General features: G+C 37.4%; 1 protein-coding gene across 8 annotated transcripts in view; it reads right to left on the bottom strand.

Annotated features, from left to right (window-relative positions):
• MGA (MAX dimerization protein MGA) overlaps positions 1–17452 on the bottom strand; it is an 87174-nt gene that overhangs the window by 42385 nt on the left and 27337 nt on the right. For 7 of the 8 annotated variants that reach the window (XM_076004263.1, XM_076004264.1, XM_076004265.1 and 4 more), the window contains exons 4-9: positions 16842–16920; positions 16625–16720; positions 11940–12071; positions 11605–11709; positions 9860–10521; positions 7758–8103 (exon numbers count right to left, since the gene is read on the bottom strand). In XM_076004263.1, the coding sequence (XP_075860378.1) occupies positions 7758–8103; positions 9860–10521; positions 11605–11709; positions 11940–12071; positions 16625–16720; positions 16842–16920 (1420 nt within the window). The other variant, XM_076004270.1, reaches the window with a different exon arrangement.

The raw sequence follows: 17452 nt of genomic DNA, 5'->3' as shown, positions 1-17452 counted from the left end.
GGGTCTCGCTCTTGCTTAGGCTGGTATGGAACTCCTAACCTCAAGCAATCTTCCCGCCTCAGCCTCCCAGAGTGCTAGGATTACAGGTGTGAGCCACTGTGCCCAGCCTTAAATTTCTTACTTTTAAGTTACCAAACGCACTGATCTCTCCCTAAGAATTTTTCTTCTGTCATGTTTAAAAAAATTTTGTTCCTAATATGAGATCATGTATATATTCTCCTTATTATCTTTTCAAAGCTGTACTGTTTATTATCAACTGTTTATAATCTTCTTAGATATTATTTCTATGCATGGTGTGAGAAATGAATAAAATTTCAATTTTCCCTATATAGATGTTCAATGGTCCTACCACCATTTACTGAAAAGATCATCCTTTCCTTATTCTTTTGCCACATTTGTCAAATCAAGTGGCCACATTCACTTGAAACTATTTGCAGCCTCTCTATTCTACCGGCCTATTCATTTTAAATTCAAGCCAGATCACCCTGTCTTAAATGTAGTAGTCTTATAATAATTCTTGATGTACAACAGAGCAAGTCCTCCTACTTCATTATTGGTCTTCAAGATTGCCCTAGTCATTTTTAGTTCCTTTGCGTTTCCATATAAATTTTAAATTCTGCTTTTCTTTTTTTTCGTTTTTTTTTTAAGACAGAGTCTTGCTCTGTTGCCTGGGCTAGAGTGCTGTGGTGTCAGAGTGCTGTGGTGTCAGGCTAGCTCGCAGAAATCTCAAACACTCCTGGGCTCAAGCAATCCTCCTGCCTCAGCCTCCAGGGTAGCTGGGACTACAGACAGGTGCCACCATGCCTAGCTAATTTTTTCCATATATTTTTAGTTGTTCAGCTAATTTCTTTCTATTTTTTTAGTAGAGACGGGGCTCTCACTCTTGCTCAGGCTGGTCTTGAACTCCTGACCTTGAGGGATCTATCTACTTCGGACTCCCAAAGTGCTAGGATTACAGGCATGAGCCACTGTGCCTGGCCTAAATTCTGCTTTTCATGTTTCACATACAAACCTGTCAAGATTTTGATTCAAACTGTAATGCAATTACAGATGAAATTGAGAAGCATAACCTTTCCAATATTCAGTTTTGCTTAACAGTTATTCTGTAAATTTTAAAAAGCCTAGACTTCACCACTGCACAATATATCCATATAATTAAAACTGCACAGGTATCCCTCAAATCTATAAAAATAAAAATTGATGTTACTTTTTAACATGTACAAACATATCTTAATAAAATTCAGATCATACAGTACACACTATTTTATGTTTGACTATTTGCTATGTCGGTAAGTTTCTCTGTATATCTCCTTTAGAGGGATATATAAAAATTTAACTCAGATCATACAATAAACTTTTCCCTGCTTTTTCCACTATTAAACTGTAGGCAAAAATAGTTCTACATGGCTGGGCGCAGTGGCTCATGCCTGTAATCCTAGCATTCTGGGAGGTTAAGGTGGGCAGATAGTTTGAGCTCAGGAGTTCAAGACCAGCCTGAGCAAGAGAGAGACCCTGCCTCTACCAAAAATAGAAAAAATTAGCTGGGCATGGTGGCGCATGCCTGTAGTCCCAGCTACTGGGAGGCTGAGGCAGGAGGATTGCTTGAGCCCAGGAGTTTGAGGTTGCTGTGAAGTAGGCTGATGCCACAATACTTTCGCCCAGACAACAGAGTAAGACTCTATCTCCAAAAAAAAAAAAAAAATTCTATAAATAAACTGGTTTTTCCTTTTACAGTTTTATTAAGCTATAATCGACATATAATACTATATATACAATTGAGTTCTGACATTCATATACTCCTGTGAAACTCATTACAATTAAGATGGGTAACTATTTACCTCTCTGATTCCTTATAGCCTTTTGTCTAACCCTCCTCCCTCTGTCTCCAATCTTCAGCTCAACCCTTACCCAGTCAACCACTGATTTATGTATTAGTTTGCCTTTAAATTTTTTTACATAAATGCAATTAAAATGTTAACTTTTGGGGGTGAGGAGTCTGGTTGCTTTCACTCAGCATAATAATTGTGAGATTGATCCATGCTGCTGAATTTATCAAATTTGCTTCATTTTATTGCTGAGTAGTATTCTATCATTTGAATCTACCCAAAAATTTCTTTGTCCATGAACCTGTTGATACACATCTGAGTTGTTTCCAATTTTCTTGCCATTACCAATAAAACTAACCACAGAGACTTGAACACCCATGTATAAGTCTCTATAGTGACATATGCTTTTCTTTCACATACAACTGAAATGACCAGGTTATTGGCGGGTATATTGTGAACATTTTAAGACACTAATAAAGCTTCCAAGGCCGGGCGTGGTGGCTCACGCCTGTAATCCTATCACTCTGGGAGGCCGAGGCAGGCGGATTGCTGGAGGTCAGGAGTTCGAAACCAGCCTGAGCGACCCTGTCTCTACTAAAAATAGAAAGAAATTAATTGACCAACTAAAAATATATATACAAAAAATTAGCCGGGCATGGTGGCGCATGCCTGTAGTCCCAGCTACTTGGGAGGCTGAGGCAGGAGGATCGCTTGAGCCCAGGAGATTGAGGTTGCTGTGAGCTAGGTTGACGCCACGGCACTCACTCTAGCCTGGGCAACAAAGTGAGACTCTGTCTCAAAAAAAAAAATAAAAAATAAATAAAAAATAAAGCTTCCAAAGTGACTCTACCATTGTACATTCCCACCAGCTGTGAAAGTTCCAATTGTTCTGTATATGCACTAGCATTTGGTATGGTCAGTTTCTCCAACTTTTGCCATTTAGTAGCATCTCCTTATGGTTTTAAATAAGCATTTTCTTAATCACTAATGACAACTGATGATAAGCCATCTTTTCATGTCCTTAGTTGCTATTTGTGAAGTATTTTTAAATCTTCTATCCTTTTTTTTTTTTTTGAGACAGAGTCTTACTCTGTTGCCCGGGCTAGAGTGCCGTGGCATCAGCCTGGCTCACGGCAACCTCAAACTCCTGGGCTCAAGCAATCCTTGCAGCCTCCCGAGTAGCTGGGGCTACAGGCATGCACCGCCATGCCTGGCTAATTTTTTCTATATATTTTTAGTTGGCCAATTAATTTCTTTCTATTTTTAGTAGAGACAGGGTCTCGCTCTTGCTCAGGTTGGTCTCGAACTCCCGACCTCGAACAATCCTCTGGACTCGGCCTCTCAGAGTGCTACGATTACAGAACTGAGCCACTACGCCTGGCCTAATCTTCCATCCATTTTTAAAACTGGGTTACCTTCTTCATGAGTTTCAAGTGTTCTTCTGAAGTTTTAAGAATTCTTCATCTACCGTAGATACAAGTTGTTGAATATGTTTTGCAAATATATGCACCTAATCTATGGCTTGTCTTTTCATTTTCTTAAGTGTCTTTTAAAGAGCAAGTTTTTAACTTTGAGTAATTCAAATTTATTCTTATATTTATAATTCATTTTTTATGTCCCATCTATGAAATCTTTATGAAACACAAGTCACTAGGGATTTTTTACTATATTTTCTTCTAGAAGTTTTATACATTTAGCACTCATATTTGATCTATGACATTATCTTTTGAATCTTGAGTTAATTTTTGTACACTGTGTGAGGTAATAGTCGTGGTTTATTTTTTGGCATATTGCTAATCCAAGTGTTTCAAAACCACTCACTGAAAGATTATAGTTTCCCAAATGAAATGTCTTGAAACTGTGTCAAAAAATTAAATGGGCCAGGCACGGTGTCTCATGCCTATAATCCTAGCACTCTGGGAGCCCGAGGCGGGCGGATTGCTCAAGGTCAGGAGTTCAAAACCAGCCTGAGCAAGAGCGAGACCCTGTCTCTATTATAAATAGAAAGAAATTAACTGGCCAACTAATATATATAGAAAAAATTAGTCAGGCATGGTGGCGTATGCCTGTAGTCCCAGCTACTCCGGAGGCTGAGGCAGCAGGATTGCTTAAGCCCAGGAGTTTGAGGTTGCTGTAAGCTAGACTGATGCCATGGCACTCACTCTAGCCTAGGCAAGAAAGAGAGACTCTGTCTCAAAAAAAAAAATTTTTTAAAAACTAAATGGTCATATACACATATATGTAACAACCTCTAGACTCTCTGAAACAACAGTCATAGTTTTATTTTTTTATTGACTTTATGTTTTTTATTTTTTTAGTTTTAGTTTTTATTTTTAGTATTTATTTTTAGTTGTTTTTTTATTGACTCACAGTTTTGCCATAACTTTCCTGCACAAATGTTTGCCTTCCTATTGGTCTTAATTTCTTTTGTTACTGAAGGTGGCATGTGCCACCTAATCATGAAGGTCATCCAGGTTCTTAATCATGTTATTTCCTAAAACAAATCTAATACTTTCTTGAAGATATTCTTATCAGCATTTTCTAAGTTTCTATTTTAAATTAACATTACTTTCTAGTCTTCCTATGTAGCTGTCATCCTAAGATTCCCCACCACTATCTGGAAACAAGTTCGCTTTTCTAGATGATATCTCCTGCTTCATGAATTCCCTTTTCATTTTCTGGAACACAATCTCAAATTCACCAAGACTGTGTAAGAGGTCAACTTCCTGCATCATTACATGTTTCAATATATTGTATATTTTATAAACATACTTTATTTGTAATTTGGTTAGCTAACCTCATCCTGACTTTAGAAACAATTATTAATACATCCAATGTTTCTGATATCTCTGTGACATCACACTGATTTTATATTCTTCCTACATAAAATAGGAAGCAATGAAGAACCTTTAAAAGCATTCAGGGTATCTTCTTTAATGTTCAGAAATGTCAAAATGATGTGATATGAATCACCTTAAAATTGTTACTGCCTGGTGGGCCCTTTCTTATCTGAAATTTCATGTCCTTCAGCTATGTAATATTTCCTTTCATCATTTATTTCTTTTATTTTGTTTTCTTCAACTTCCCTAAATCATGTGTAACTTCTTTTTCTCATTTTCCATCTATCTTTTTACAAAACGTATAAGAGAGTTCAACTCTTTTCAGTTTTTATATTTATTAATATTTCTGTTGTCTGTCTCTGGTCTCAGCAATATTTTTTCCTCCAAGAACTCTAACATCCCCCCCTTCTTCACTGTTTCCCTATCATTACAAGAAAACTGATGGCTCCTAAAGAGGGAATAGTAAGCCATGTTTTTTAATAATGAATTGTACCGAGTAAACCAAAAAGTATTTTGACAACTGGCTAACTTTAGAGTTTAATTCTGGTCAAGGGTAGGGCATAGGATGAAGACAATAATTTAAAAATCAAGGAAGCCTAAGAGATAGACAGTATTCCTGCTTATGAGCACTTTTGTAACTTATTGCTTTGCAATGGCAATGTGTTGTTTTAAGTATGAGAGTAAATTCAGTAAGGAGACATGGATAGAGCTCGAAGTTCTGTATTGTATTTCATTTTAAACCTTTAAAACTTTATCTATACAAAAATCATTAAGGGACACTCTACAAAAAAGACACCTGCATTTGAATGTTTATAGCAGCACAATTCATAACTGCAAGGGTGTAGAAACAGCCCAAGTGCCCATCAATCCAAGAATGGATTAATAAAATGTGGTATATGTATACCATGGAGTATTATTCAGCTCTAAGAAACAACGGTGATATGGCACATCTTATATTTTCCTGGTTAGAGCTAGAACCCATGCTAAGTGAAGTATCCCAAGAATGGAAAAACAAGCACCAGATATACTCACCAGCAAACTGGTATTAACTGAGTAGCACCCAAGTGGACACATAGGTACTACAGTAATAGAGTATTGGGCAGGAGGGAGGGGGTGGGTATATACCTACATAATGAGTGAGATATGCACCATCTGGGGGATGGTCATGCTGGAAACTCAGACTTGTGGGGGAAGGAGGGAAAGGGCATTTATTGAAACCTTAAAATTTGTACCCGCATAATATGCCGAAATAAAAAAAAAATCATTAAGGTATATAAAGACAGTACGTCACTTAAACACTAAAATAGTAAACAGAACAGCCTCACACTGGTCACGAAACAGGAGAGATCAAGAAAAGACCCAAGTGTTAGTATATCTTAATTTACATTATAGGTGACATTTTAAACCAGTAAGAGAGTCTGTATTTCTCAGTAAGTGATGGTACAACTGGCAAGCCATGTGGGAGAGAAATGATTCCCTACTACAAATGTCATATCAAATAAATTTCAAAATATATTAACAATTTAAATTTTTAAGTGTATAAAAGTACCAGAAAATAATCTAATTAAATATTTTTGTAATCTTAAGGGAAAAGACTTTCTAAGCAAGACTTCAAAGGTGGAAACCATAAAAGAAAAAGACTGCTAGATTTAACTATTTCTGCTTTTTCCTTTTTGGGGGGAGGAGGGGAAGGGGTCATGAACAAAATTAAAATACAAAATTATAAGCTGGAAAAAATAAAGCTCTTATAAAATGTAGGAAAAAAATACAGCCACTTCAATAAAAGTTAGCAAAGAATTCAAAAAGGCAATTTACAGAAAAAAGTTTATGACAAATGCTCAATAAATGTATCACTGAAGAAATACAAATTTAAAACAAGATATCCATTTCTGCTCATTAGTTTGACAATTTTAAAAGATTTTAAATGTCCAGTGTGAAAGAGAATAGAAAAATTGATACTATCCAACTATTTACACATATCTAAGTTGGTAGGATTCTAGTAACACCTACAAATGCTTAAATGCACCCACTGTCACAGTAATTCCATTTTTAATAGCCTATCCTGAACATGGATATTCATCACTGTATTGTTTATAATTTTTAAAAAACCCAAAAAGGCTAAATGTCTAACCAAAATCATTATAATAATATGAAGGCCACTAAAACTAACATAATGACATAATGTAGATCTACAACTAATGATATGGAATGCAGAATATGACCTTATGATAGTACATGTTTACAATTTATAATATCACATATACAATAGTTCCATTTCTGTAAATACATATACGTGTATGCACCAATGTGTAGTCATAAAAAATCCTGAGAACATACATTGAAATATTAATCTCTATTGAAATTAGTACAGAGCATACAATAGGAAATGTAAATAAAAACTACTAATAAAGTAATATTCATCCCTTGATTATGAAACAAGAAAACCTTTTCAATTATATGGTAAAATCATATTCAACATATTTGACAAAAACACAAAGATATAATAGAAAGGGGAAAAATTAAGAATGAAATAATATGTAACTTGGGTCTACATCTATATCATATTTTATCTAAAAGGAAAAACAAGCTTTTTAAAAGAGTACATGATGCTCAGCTCTGTCACGCCCCTATTTTGTCCCCAAATCTCCAACCACAACCAGAGGGTCTTATTGCAAACATTTCCTTTTAGAAAACATGATGGATTATATAGTTTATCTGTGTTCTTCTCACGAAATACCTGTGTGTGTGTGTGTGTGCGCACGTGCACTCACATGCTTGCAAATGTACATATGTGGGTAGAGGAAATATAGAAAATGGATGAAACTCAAAGGTTCGAAGGTTGGAAGTTCAAGTAAGAGTGTATGACTCAAATTTAGCACAAAAAAGCCATTCTCAGAAATTTTTTAAAAGGGGTGTGTGTGTGTTTGTGTGCACGCATTCCTATCACATATGCCAGACAGAGCATATGGGATAGTTAAGAATTCTCAAAATTCTTATTCGATCATTGATCAGGATTAAAGTAGGTATTATTTTAAAACAACCATTTTTCCAAAAGATGATACCACTGTTTTAACTCTCAGTTAATACTCACTGTATTCCAGCTTCTTTCTCTTCTTTTTCTCTTTCAATTGTTCTTCCTCTTCCTTGACTCCTTCTTCTTCCTCCCTTGCCTCCTCTCCCAGAGTATCATAAAATACTGGATCTCGATGGGCAGACTTCCTCTGAAAATGCTTCGCTTTGGATCCCCCTTTGACAAGCACAACTTTTCTTTTCAAACAAGTGCAACCAAACATGCAGTCTGGTCGGCGGCAGTGAGCAGGTTGGCGTTTCTCCAAAGCTAGACTGGAGCATACACAACCCAGTCGACAGAAGTCATTGTTGCAAGGAGGAGCTCGTTTCCTTATGATTGTGTGGATAGGTTTAGTTTTGAGAGATGCCTAAAATTAGAGTAGAAAATTACAACTCTACCAAACCAGCCTCATGTAACAGCAACAACTTACAGTCATATATTAGTCTGTCTTTGTCTCCTTTTTTTTTTTGGAGACAGAGTCTCGCTTTGTTGCCCAGGCTAGAGTGCGTGCCACGGCGTCAGCCTAGCTCACAGCAACTCCAAACTCCTGGACTGAAGCAATTCTCCTGCCTCAGCCTCCTGAGTAGCTGGGACTACAGGCATGTGCCACCATGCCCGGCTAATTTTTTCTATATATATATATTAGTTGGCCAATTAATTTCTTTCTATTTATAGTAGAGACGGGGTCTTCGCTCTTGCTCAGGCTGATTTCGAACTCCTGACCTCAAGAGCGATCCGCCCGCATCGACCGCCCAGAGAGCTAAGATTACAGGCGTGAAGCCACCGCGCCCGGCCTGTCTTCTTCTCTCAAGTATAACAGCATAAGACTAACACAGATTCAAAGGACAGAACATGAATATAACCAGAGCTCTGAGCAATCTCCCATTCTAATGCATAGCACAGACAAGAGAATATTCTTGTTAATTATAAGCAAACTTAACAAGGATGGATTTATTCTCAGTAGATATTATACATAATGTTCTAATGCAGATATTAACAAACATAAGATCCATGGGCCAAATCCAGCCAGTTTCATACCTAGAACCCAGCCAGGCTCATAGGCATACATATTGTGTGTGGCACAACAGCAGATCTGAATTACTGCAACAGAGACTGTATGGTTTGCAAAGCCTAAAATATTTACTATCTGGCCCTTTACAGGAAAAGTTTTCTAGCCCCTGGTATAGGGTCCCATTTAGTCCCAACATCTGATGATCTTCAGCTCCAGAATTCAGTCACAGAACTTAAAAATGGAAGGTAAAGTATAGAAATTTCTGACAAAAAATTATTAACATGTTGCAGTGTCATTTCACATGCACGGGAGGCTGCTAAGATAGGTGCATCAATAAATGAAAAAGTCTTAATATAAAATTTACAAAAGATAAAAGTTTTTCCTCCATGAGTTAATTTTCCGGATTTTTGGGGATTTAGTACCTTTTAAACAGAATTTTCAAAATTGTCTTAACAAGATCAGCAAATGGGCCAGGCACAGTGGCTCACACCTGTAATCCTAGCACTCTGGGAAGCCGAGGCGAAAGTACTGCTTCAGCTCAGGAGTTCGAGACCATCCTGAGCAAGAGCGAGACCCCATCTCTACTAAAAATAGAAAGAAATTAGCCAAACAACCAAAAATAGAAAAAATTAGCTGGGTACGGAGGCGCATGTAGTCCCAGCCACCTGGGAGGCTGAGGCAGGAGGATTGCTTGAGCCCAGGAGTTTGAGGTTGCTGTGAGCTAGGTTGACACCATGATACTCTATAGCCCAGGCAAGAGACTAAGACTCTGTCTCAAAAAAAAAAAAAATCAACAAATGTACTTCCCCAATATGCTGGAGAAGGAAATTAGACATTTTCAGAATGGCCAGCTGCCTTTATACAGGAGAGGGATATTATTCAAAGTGAAATTGTACTATCTCCCTCTGTTGGCAAGAGAGATCTGTACTTGAGTGTCTAGTTAGCAAAGAAGAACAAATGGGGAAGACAGCTCCTTATTTGTCACCACGGTAACTAAATGCTGAAAACTAGCTGATCATACTGCCAAAAAGCCCCATTCCCATTTCCCCTGACTAACCTCACTCTATCATGCCAAGCACTAATATGCTTCTGGAAAATAGCAGATACTTACTTGGGCTGTAAGCAGAGTTGTTAAAGATACATCTGCTCGTTCTTCTGTGATATAGGTCCTTGGTTTTCCTTCCCAAAGTGCACAGTCTTCCAGGTCCATTAGTTTCACCTGAGATTTAGACAAGCCCGGAGGGCGAGTTCCTTGTTGCTGTTGTTGTTGCTGCTGTTGTGCCTGCCGCAAACTAATCTGCTTTGGAAATACATTTTCATCTAAAGTTGGCACAACAAGGTTATTCACCTGATTTTCTGAGATGGTGCTTGAAAAATTCTTGGTAACCTTATCTCCTAGAATCATATGAGAGTGTTTTTGCTTTGGTGAAACAGAGTATGGTAAAATGGATTTATAAGATGATTTAGTTCGGCCACTAAAAGTTGCCTGTTTGTTTTGAGACTTTGCCTTTCGAGAGGCAGCAGGTACAGAATGAGGCTTCAAAGAGTAAGAGGTAGAAGGGGATATGGTAGATTGTTTCTTTAGTACACTATCAAGTGTTCGTACATAGCTGGTACTCTTGGTGGGAAGCTGGTATACCACAGGAGATGTGGGAGCATTGGCAGAGAAACCCATGTTTGTTTCCATTAGCTTGCCTTCGTTTTCCAAGTATTCATCTAGCTTATCACTACAGAAAGCAGAACGGTTTTTCAGTGAACTTTCTGAATTTCCACCTAGAAATAAGACACAAGATACTTAAGGAAATCTAGGGCAGATCTTTAGATCTCTAGAAAAACACACTTTAAAAAAGGCCAGAAGTATTCAGCCACAAGCTGCTGAATCTTTTAAATTATCCCTCCCCAGAAAGAAGTAAAAACAGAAAACGAAGTAAAGAGATTGAGTCTTAGACACTAATTACATTAAAATACATTCTCTAGTCTCAAACATCAACTACATTAAAATCCATTCTCAAACATTATCTTACACTAAAATTATGAAATTGCATAATTTGTTGAGCACAAATTTTTGCAAAGTGCTAACAACAGTAATTAACCCAAGAGTCTTCAACCTTTGACAACTTTTGACCTAACTGTTGAGACTGGGGATAAGTAAAAACATAACAGCAAAAAACAGAGTTAAATCAAAGCAGACCTCAACAGAATGCCAAAACATTATTTAAGTGATCAGAGTAGCTCGGTCTGATAAAAACACTAGGGAAGAAGGACGGCCACAAAAAGAGAAGTATATTATTTAGTTGTGTTTTTTTTTTTCCTCTCCTGCCCCCCTAATATTTAGTTTTTAAGGAACAAAAACATTAAGTTCAGCAGAGAGATGTGTACTACACTGTTGTAACACTGAACAAAGTTTCAAAGGTGAGAAAAACAATTTTGGACAAATGGTAAATTTACCTGGTTAGAATATAAACCGCAAACAAGTGCAGGGAAAAATGAAAAGTACTAAGAAAGGAGACCAACAGGCAGGCACACAAATGCCTGGATTAAAAGTCCACTTTGAAGTATATAGTTCTAAAATAATGTTTGAGAATGACGCTTTTTGTAACTGTAGGAATAAGAGAAATACAGCTAAAAAGACTACAGGGATTATTTAAGCCTGACACAATCAAGGACTAAACCCTAGGGTCACAGCTGTAAGAAAATCAGCTAACAGATAAAAATCGGCAAGATAATTATTTTCAGTACATGTTAAAGCATGGAGAAAAGGAATAAAAGAAAAACAACCAAGCCTTACTTTAACAAAAAGTATTGGCTATATGTTTCAAACCACATTTAGAATTTTAAAAAAACAACACTGATTACCTTCATTCCTAGATGCAGAAGCACTATGAAACTTTCCCCTCCATCCCTTGATCTTGGTGAAGTCATTGGTTTTCCCTGTCCTAGAAACAAATGGAAATCCAGCATCTATAAAAGAAAAAAAAAAAGATGACCAAAATTCTAACAAGTCAATATTATGGATCTATTTAATTAATAAGACTAAAATACATAAATCACTTATTAATACCATGCCAACAGACAAAAGAGCTACCTAGAATATCCTGTCTTCAATAATGGTAGCTTTTTATTCATATCACAAATAACCTAAACTTTAAGTAAGAAAAACAGTATTCACTTTATATAAGATACACACTCACCAGGAGACGCAGGGTTGGTTCCTGTAAGGTTCCAAAAAGGAAAGCTAGTAGCTGGAGCCAAAGGTAGCTGTACTCCCAAGTATTTAAGATCAATGCTCATTGTTGGATCCACTGAATTCAATTTTAAGCCCACTATAAGGAAAAAAGGATCATAAATCATATCATCTCCCTTTTCTTTTTTAAATCTTTGTGAAGGGGAGTCAATAAAGAAGACAGTGAAGAGCAAAAATGATGAAATAAAAATAAACAGTAGCAGGGTCACTTTAAAAGGGGGTCCCATGATCCACATCTTTTGGTATTACATTTGTATAACCCCCTCCTTGACTGTGGGCAGGGTCTGTGATTTGTTTCCAACCAATGGAATGTGGGAAACAGAATAGGATGTACATGATTATTATGTATGTGATAACATAAAAGGATAGCACCTATCTTGCGAGAGCTGCAAGGAAATAAATTTTGCTAACAAGCTGAGGAAAACTCAAGTCTCTAATGAGAAAGTAGGCCTGGTGAACATCTTGATTGTAGCCTTATGAAACTCTAAGCAGAGGAACCAACTAAGCCATGCCCAGACTCCTCATACATAGAAACTGTGATAGTGTATATTGTTTTAAATTACTAAGTGTATAGTAATTTTGTAAACAATAGATAACTAATACATAAAGAACACAATTGTGATCTTTTGTGCTTTAACACTTTGTGGTCCTCAGGTTTTCTAGGATTTCTAATACAAACTTGCCACAAACTAAGCAAATAGACTTACAGTGGCTACTGATTCTCTAGTTATTATTGACACTTATGGTTACTTGAGCCTATCAATATAATGACTTCTTTATTTACAGGGTAAGAAGAAATCTTTTGGAAAAATATTTAACTTAAATTTCAACAAAATTGAAGCCAAAAGAAGTTCAAAGTACTTAGTATCATAGTAAAACCATTAAGTCACAGGTATAGGTTTCCAATAAAAAGCTCACACAGTGCTAGTTCCCTAAAAACGAAGCATTAGATAGATTATAAGCCACAAATTCTTATGGCTAATTTGTGTATCCTCCACATAGAATTTATCTGAACAAAAGATGGCAACCCGGGTACTGTGGCACCCACCTGTAGTCCTAGCTACTCAGGAAACTGAGGCAAAAGAATCATTTGAGCCCAGGAGTTCAAAGCCAAGCTAGGCAAAACAGCAAGACACTGTCTTAAAAAAAAAATTTAAATGGCTGGGCCTGGTGGCTCATGTCTATAATCCTAGCATTTCGTAAGGCCAAGGAAGGAGAATCACTTGAGGCCATGAGTCTGACACCAGCCTGGGCAAAATAGTGAGACTCCCTGTCTACAAAAAGCATAAAAAAAAAATTAGCCAGCAAGTATGCTGGCAGGAGCCTGTAGTCCCAGCTACTTGGGAGGCTAAGGTGGGAGGATCCCTTGAGCCTAGGAGTTTTAGGTTACAGTGAGCTTTGATGACACCATCATAGCAATGGGCAAGAAAGTGAGGAAGTGAGACCCTATCATAGAAAAAAAACAAAAAAAAACCTGGTTATTCTGTTTTAGTTTGCAGTTCCAGTTCTTTAAAACATATATTTTTATTGTACTGAGTCAAAACAACTGGTATCTAATCTAATCTTTACTACTGCTTAATTGTATGACTTGAGCTAAACTTCTTAATTTTAGTTTCCTTAATAATAAAATAAACACCAATACACCACACTGGGTTGTATGCTTTGAGAATTTATTGCACCTTCTCTGTAATGCAGATGGTCTTCGAGAGATAAAAGACATTTCCCAGACTTCAAGGAGTATTAGTGTTATATATTCTCAACTCACTTTTAGAAGTTACAGTTGGGTAATAAGTCCTATAAGAGATAAACAAAAAGAAACAGACCTGAAAATCCCAAGGCAACCTGGTAAAACTACTGAAAAGTGTAGTTGTAAGTTAGAATGAGCAAGAATTAACTAGGAAAGGTGAAGAGGGGGACCAAAGGATGGAACCAGAAAACAAAGACCTACTGCAAAAATTCAAGTGAGAAATGAATCCTAAACAAAGGATTTTTTTTTTTTTTTTGAGACAGAGTCTCGCTTTGTTGCCCAGGCTAGAGTGAGTGCCATGGTTTCAGCCTAGCTCACAGCAACCTCAAACTCCTGGGCTCAAGCGATCCTTCTGCCTCAGCCTCCCAAGTAGCTGGGACTACAGGCATGTGCCACCATGCCTGGCTAATGTTTTCTATATATATTAGTTGGCCAATTAATTTCTTAGTAGAGATGGGGTCTTGCTCTTGCTCAGGCTGGTTTCAAACTCCTGACCTCGAGCAATCCACCAGCCTCGGCCTCCCAGAGTGCTAGGATTACAGGCATGAGCCACTGCGCCCAGCCCTAAACAAAGGATTAAATGTGATACCATAGTACTTAAAGAAAAATATTATTTATTATTAATGACAAAAACTGCCAGAATACCTGCCTACAGAGAAAATAGAAAGAATAAAGTTGTTAAAAATGTACCCATACTAGCAAGTAGGCAGACATATAAAAAAAATATAGACTTATACAAATCAAATATGTGCTTCCTACATATTTATCCATATTTACTTGTATATTCTGAACTTCCCCCAAAAAAGTGATACCAAGTCCTAAAAACTAACAAAAAGACCAAATACATTTTACAAATACACATTTTCTTAAGAGCTCTATAAAGTAGTAAGGTCAATGGTATATAAATCTTGTTCAAAGTAATTTCCAATTTAGCTTATCTAGACTATCCTGAAATGTTTGCTCTATAAGAAAATCCTTCCCCAAGTAACAGTTATGTAAGACCTGGACCTGGCCGGGCTCGGTGGCTCACCCCTATAATCCCAGCCCTCTGGGAGGCCAAGGCAGGTGGATCACTCAAGGTCAGGAATTTGAAACCAGCCTGAGCAAGAGAGAGACCCCATGTCTACTAAAAATAGAAATAAATTGACCAACTAAAAATACATAGAAAAAATTATCCGGGCATGGTGGCACTTGCCTGTAGTCCCAGCTACTTGGGAGGCTACGGCAGAAGGATTACTTGAGCACAGGAGTTTGAGGTTGATGTGAGCTAGGATGATGCCACGGCACTCTACCCTGGGCAACAGAGTGAGACTCTGCCTCAAAAAAAAGGGAAAAAAAGGAAAAAAAGAAAAAAAAAGGCCAGGCGAAGTGGCTCATGCCTGTAATCCCAGCACTCTGGGAGGCCGAGGCGGGTAGACTGCTCAAGATTAGGAGTTCAAAACCAGCCTGAGCAAGAGTAAGACCCCATCTCTACTAAATACAGAAAGAAATTAATTGGCCAACTAAAAATATTAGGAAAAATCAGCCAGGCATGGTGGTGCATGCTTGTAGCCCCAGCTACTTGGGAGGCTGAGGCAGAAGGATCGCTTGAGCCCAAGAGTTTGAGATTGCTGTGAGCTAGGATGAGGCCACAGCACGCTCTAGCCAGGGCAACATAGCGAGACTCTGCCTTAAAAAAAAAATAAGACCTGGACTTAGCTAATTTCATATGAATGAGCATAAATAACTTTAGCTTGCAGAAAATGAGAGCTGAACAATTTACAGAAAGCATATCGTGAAAAGGCCTAAAATCTTTTCTATATATGACAGTTTAAACTAAATTATACTCCTAAATGCTTTTGCCTCATTTCACCATATTAGAAGCTCCTTTTTATTTTATCTTTTTTGACATAGAGTCTTGGTCTGTCATCCCAGCTAAAGTGCAATGGCCTCATCATAGCTCACTGTGACCTCAAACTCCTGACCTCAAGAGATTCCCTCACCTGGGCCTCCCAAATTGCAAGGATTATAGGCTCGAGCCACCATGCCCAGCCTAGAAGCTACTTTTTACACCATTACAAAAAAGACTCATAAAGATAGAACTAAAAAAGAGAGGCTTTAGATTCATGCAAAGGCAGATTCACCTAATATAAAATAGTATGGCAAAAAATGCCTTCTAGTTAAACTCAAAGAATCCACAAAAATATACTCAAGATGAAACATCTATGTAACTAATAAACATAGACCAGAAAAGCATATGATATAAGGAAAACTCCAGCTAATCACTGACTTAATACCACATTCAGAATGTAACTAAAAAGGAAAAGGCAGCTATTGAAAGACTGTCATTCTTTCAAGCCAGGCATGGTGGCTCACGCCTATAATCCTAGCACTCTGGGAGGCTAAGGTGGGATTCCTGCCTCGCTTGAGCTCAGGAGTTCGAAACCAAGCCTGAGCAAGAGCAAGACACCATCTCTACTTAAAACAGAAAAAATTAATCAGTGTGGTGGTGTGCACCTGTACGTATTCCAGAGACTGAAGCAGCAGGATCATTTGAACCCAGGAGTTTGAGGTTGCTGTGAGCTAGGCTGATGGCACAGTGCTCTTAGCCTCAGCAACAGAGACAGAACACTGTCTAAAAAAACATTTTAAAATAATAAAAATTTTAAAAATAAATGAAAAAAAATGAGCTGGGCATGGTGGTGTGTGCCTATAGTCCTAGCTACTGGGGAAGCCAAGGTAGGAAGATCGCTTGAGCCCAAGAGTTTGAGTTTGCAGTGAGGTATGATGACATCACTGCACTCTACCCAAGGTGAGAGTGAGAGTGTAGCCCCCCAATAAAACAAAACACCACAAAGAGAACACCAAGGAAAGGAAAAACATCTAGAGACTATAGAGACTATTACCTTCTTGGAGACCAGGATGTATCACCTGCTTATGCCTCAAGGACTTCAAATCTTCTATCAATTCCTTTTCCAACTGGGAAATTCTTGCTCTGCAGCCTACTCACAAAGCAAACAATGATTAAAATAAACTATTGTATACTACAGAAGTATGAATGTTGCATTTCACTAACAGAGTCCGAACCACAAATACATCTCATTTTATATGGTTTTATAATACCTGGGTCATTTGTGGTTGATGCCTGAAGACTAGATGGTTCTTCTGTTGTCCCATCGACTGCATGAATATCTAGAGCTTCCTATACATATTAAAAAAAAAAAAAAAGTTCCTATCACTTTAAAAGTAAACCAGGATTTAAAAAGGAAAATTAACGACCAGGAGAAAAATATACCATGTTTACAATGATAACTCTTAACAGAATTCATGAGGAATTTTGCCATGCTTTTTGATATTTTCTAAATGTTCTACATTAATAATCAGAAGGAAAAAACAAAAAAAAATCTAAATAGAATATACTCAGCTAACTAATCTCAAACTGTATTTATACTAATTTGCATGCTGATATCTCAGAACCTATATAAAGATAGCTTCTTCAGCAACCAACACAGAGGAATAGGTAGAAAGAATTAAACATCCAACATCTGTGTAACCAACTATGAAAGACTAGGCTTCTAAAATATCTAAAAGAAAAATAACCTGGTTGAAGAGCTGCAAGTAGAATAAACACACTATCAATGTATAAGATGGCAGAGTAAAGCAGACTATATTAATTGGTTCTCCAATGGTACTATACTACTAGCAATGAAAACAAGGTGGGGGAGGGCATGCAC

This window comes from Microcebus murinus, chromosome 6, assembly GCF_040939455.1.
Source record: "Microcebus murinus isolate Inina chromosome 6, M.murinus_Inina_mat1.0, whole genome shotgun sequence".
Taxonomy (NCBI): domain Eukaryota; kingdom Metazoa; phylum Chordata; class Mammalia; order Primates; family Cheirogaleidae; genus Microcebus; species Microcebus murinus.
This window is presented reverse-complemented; position numbering and strand designations above follow the sequence as displayed.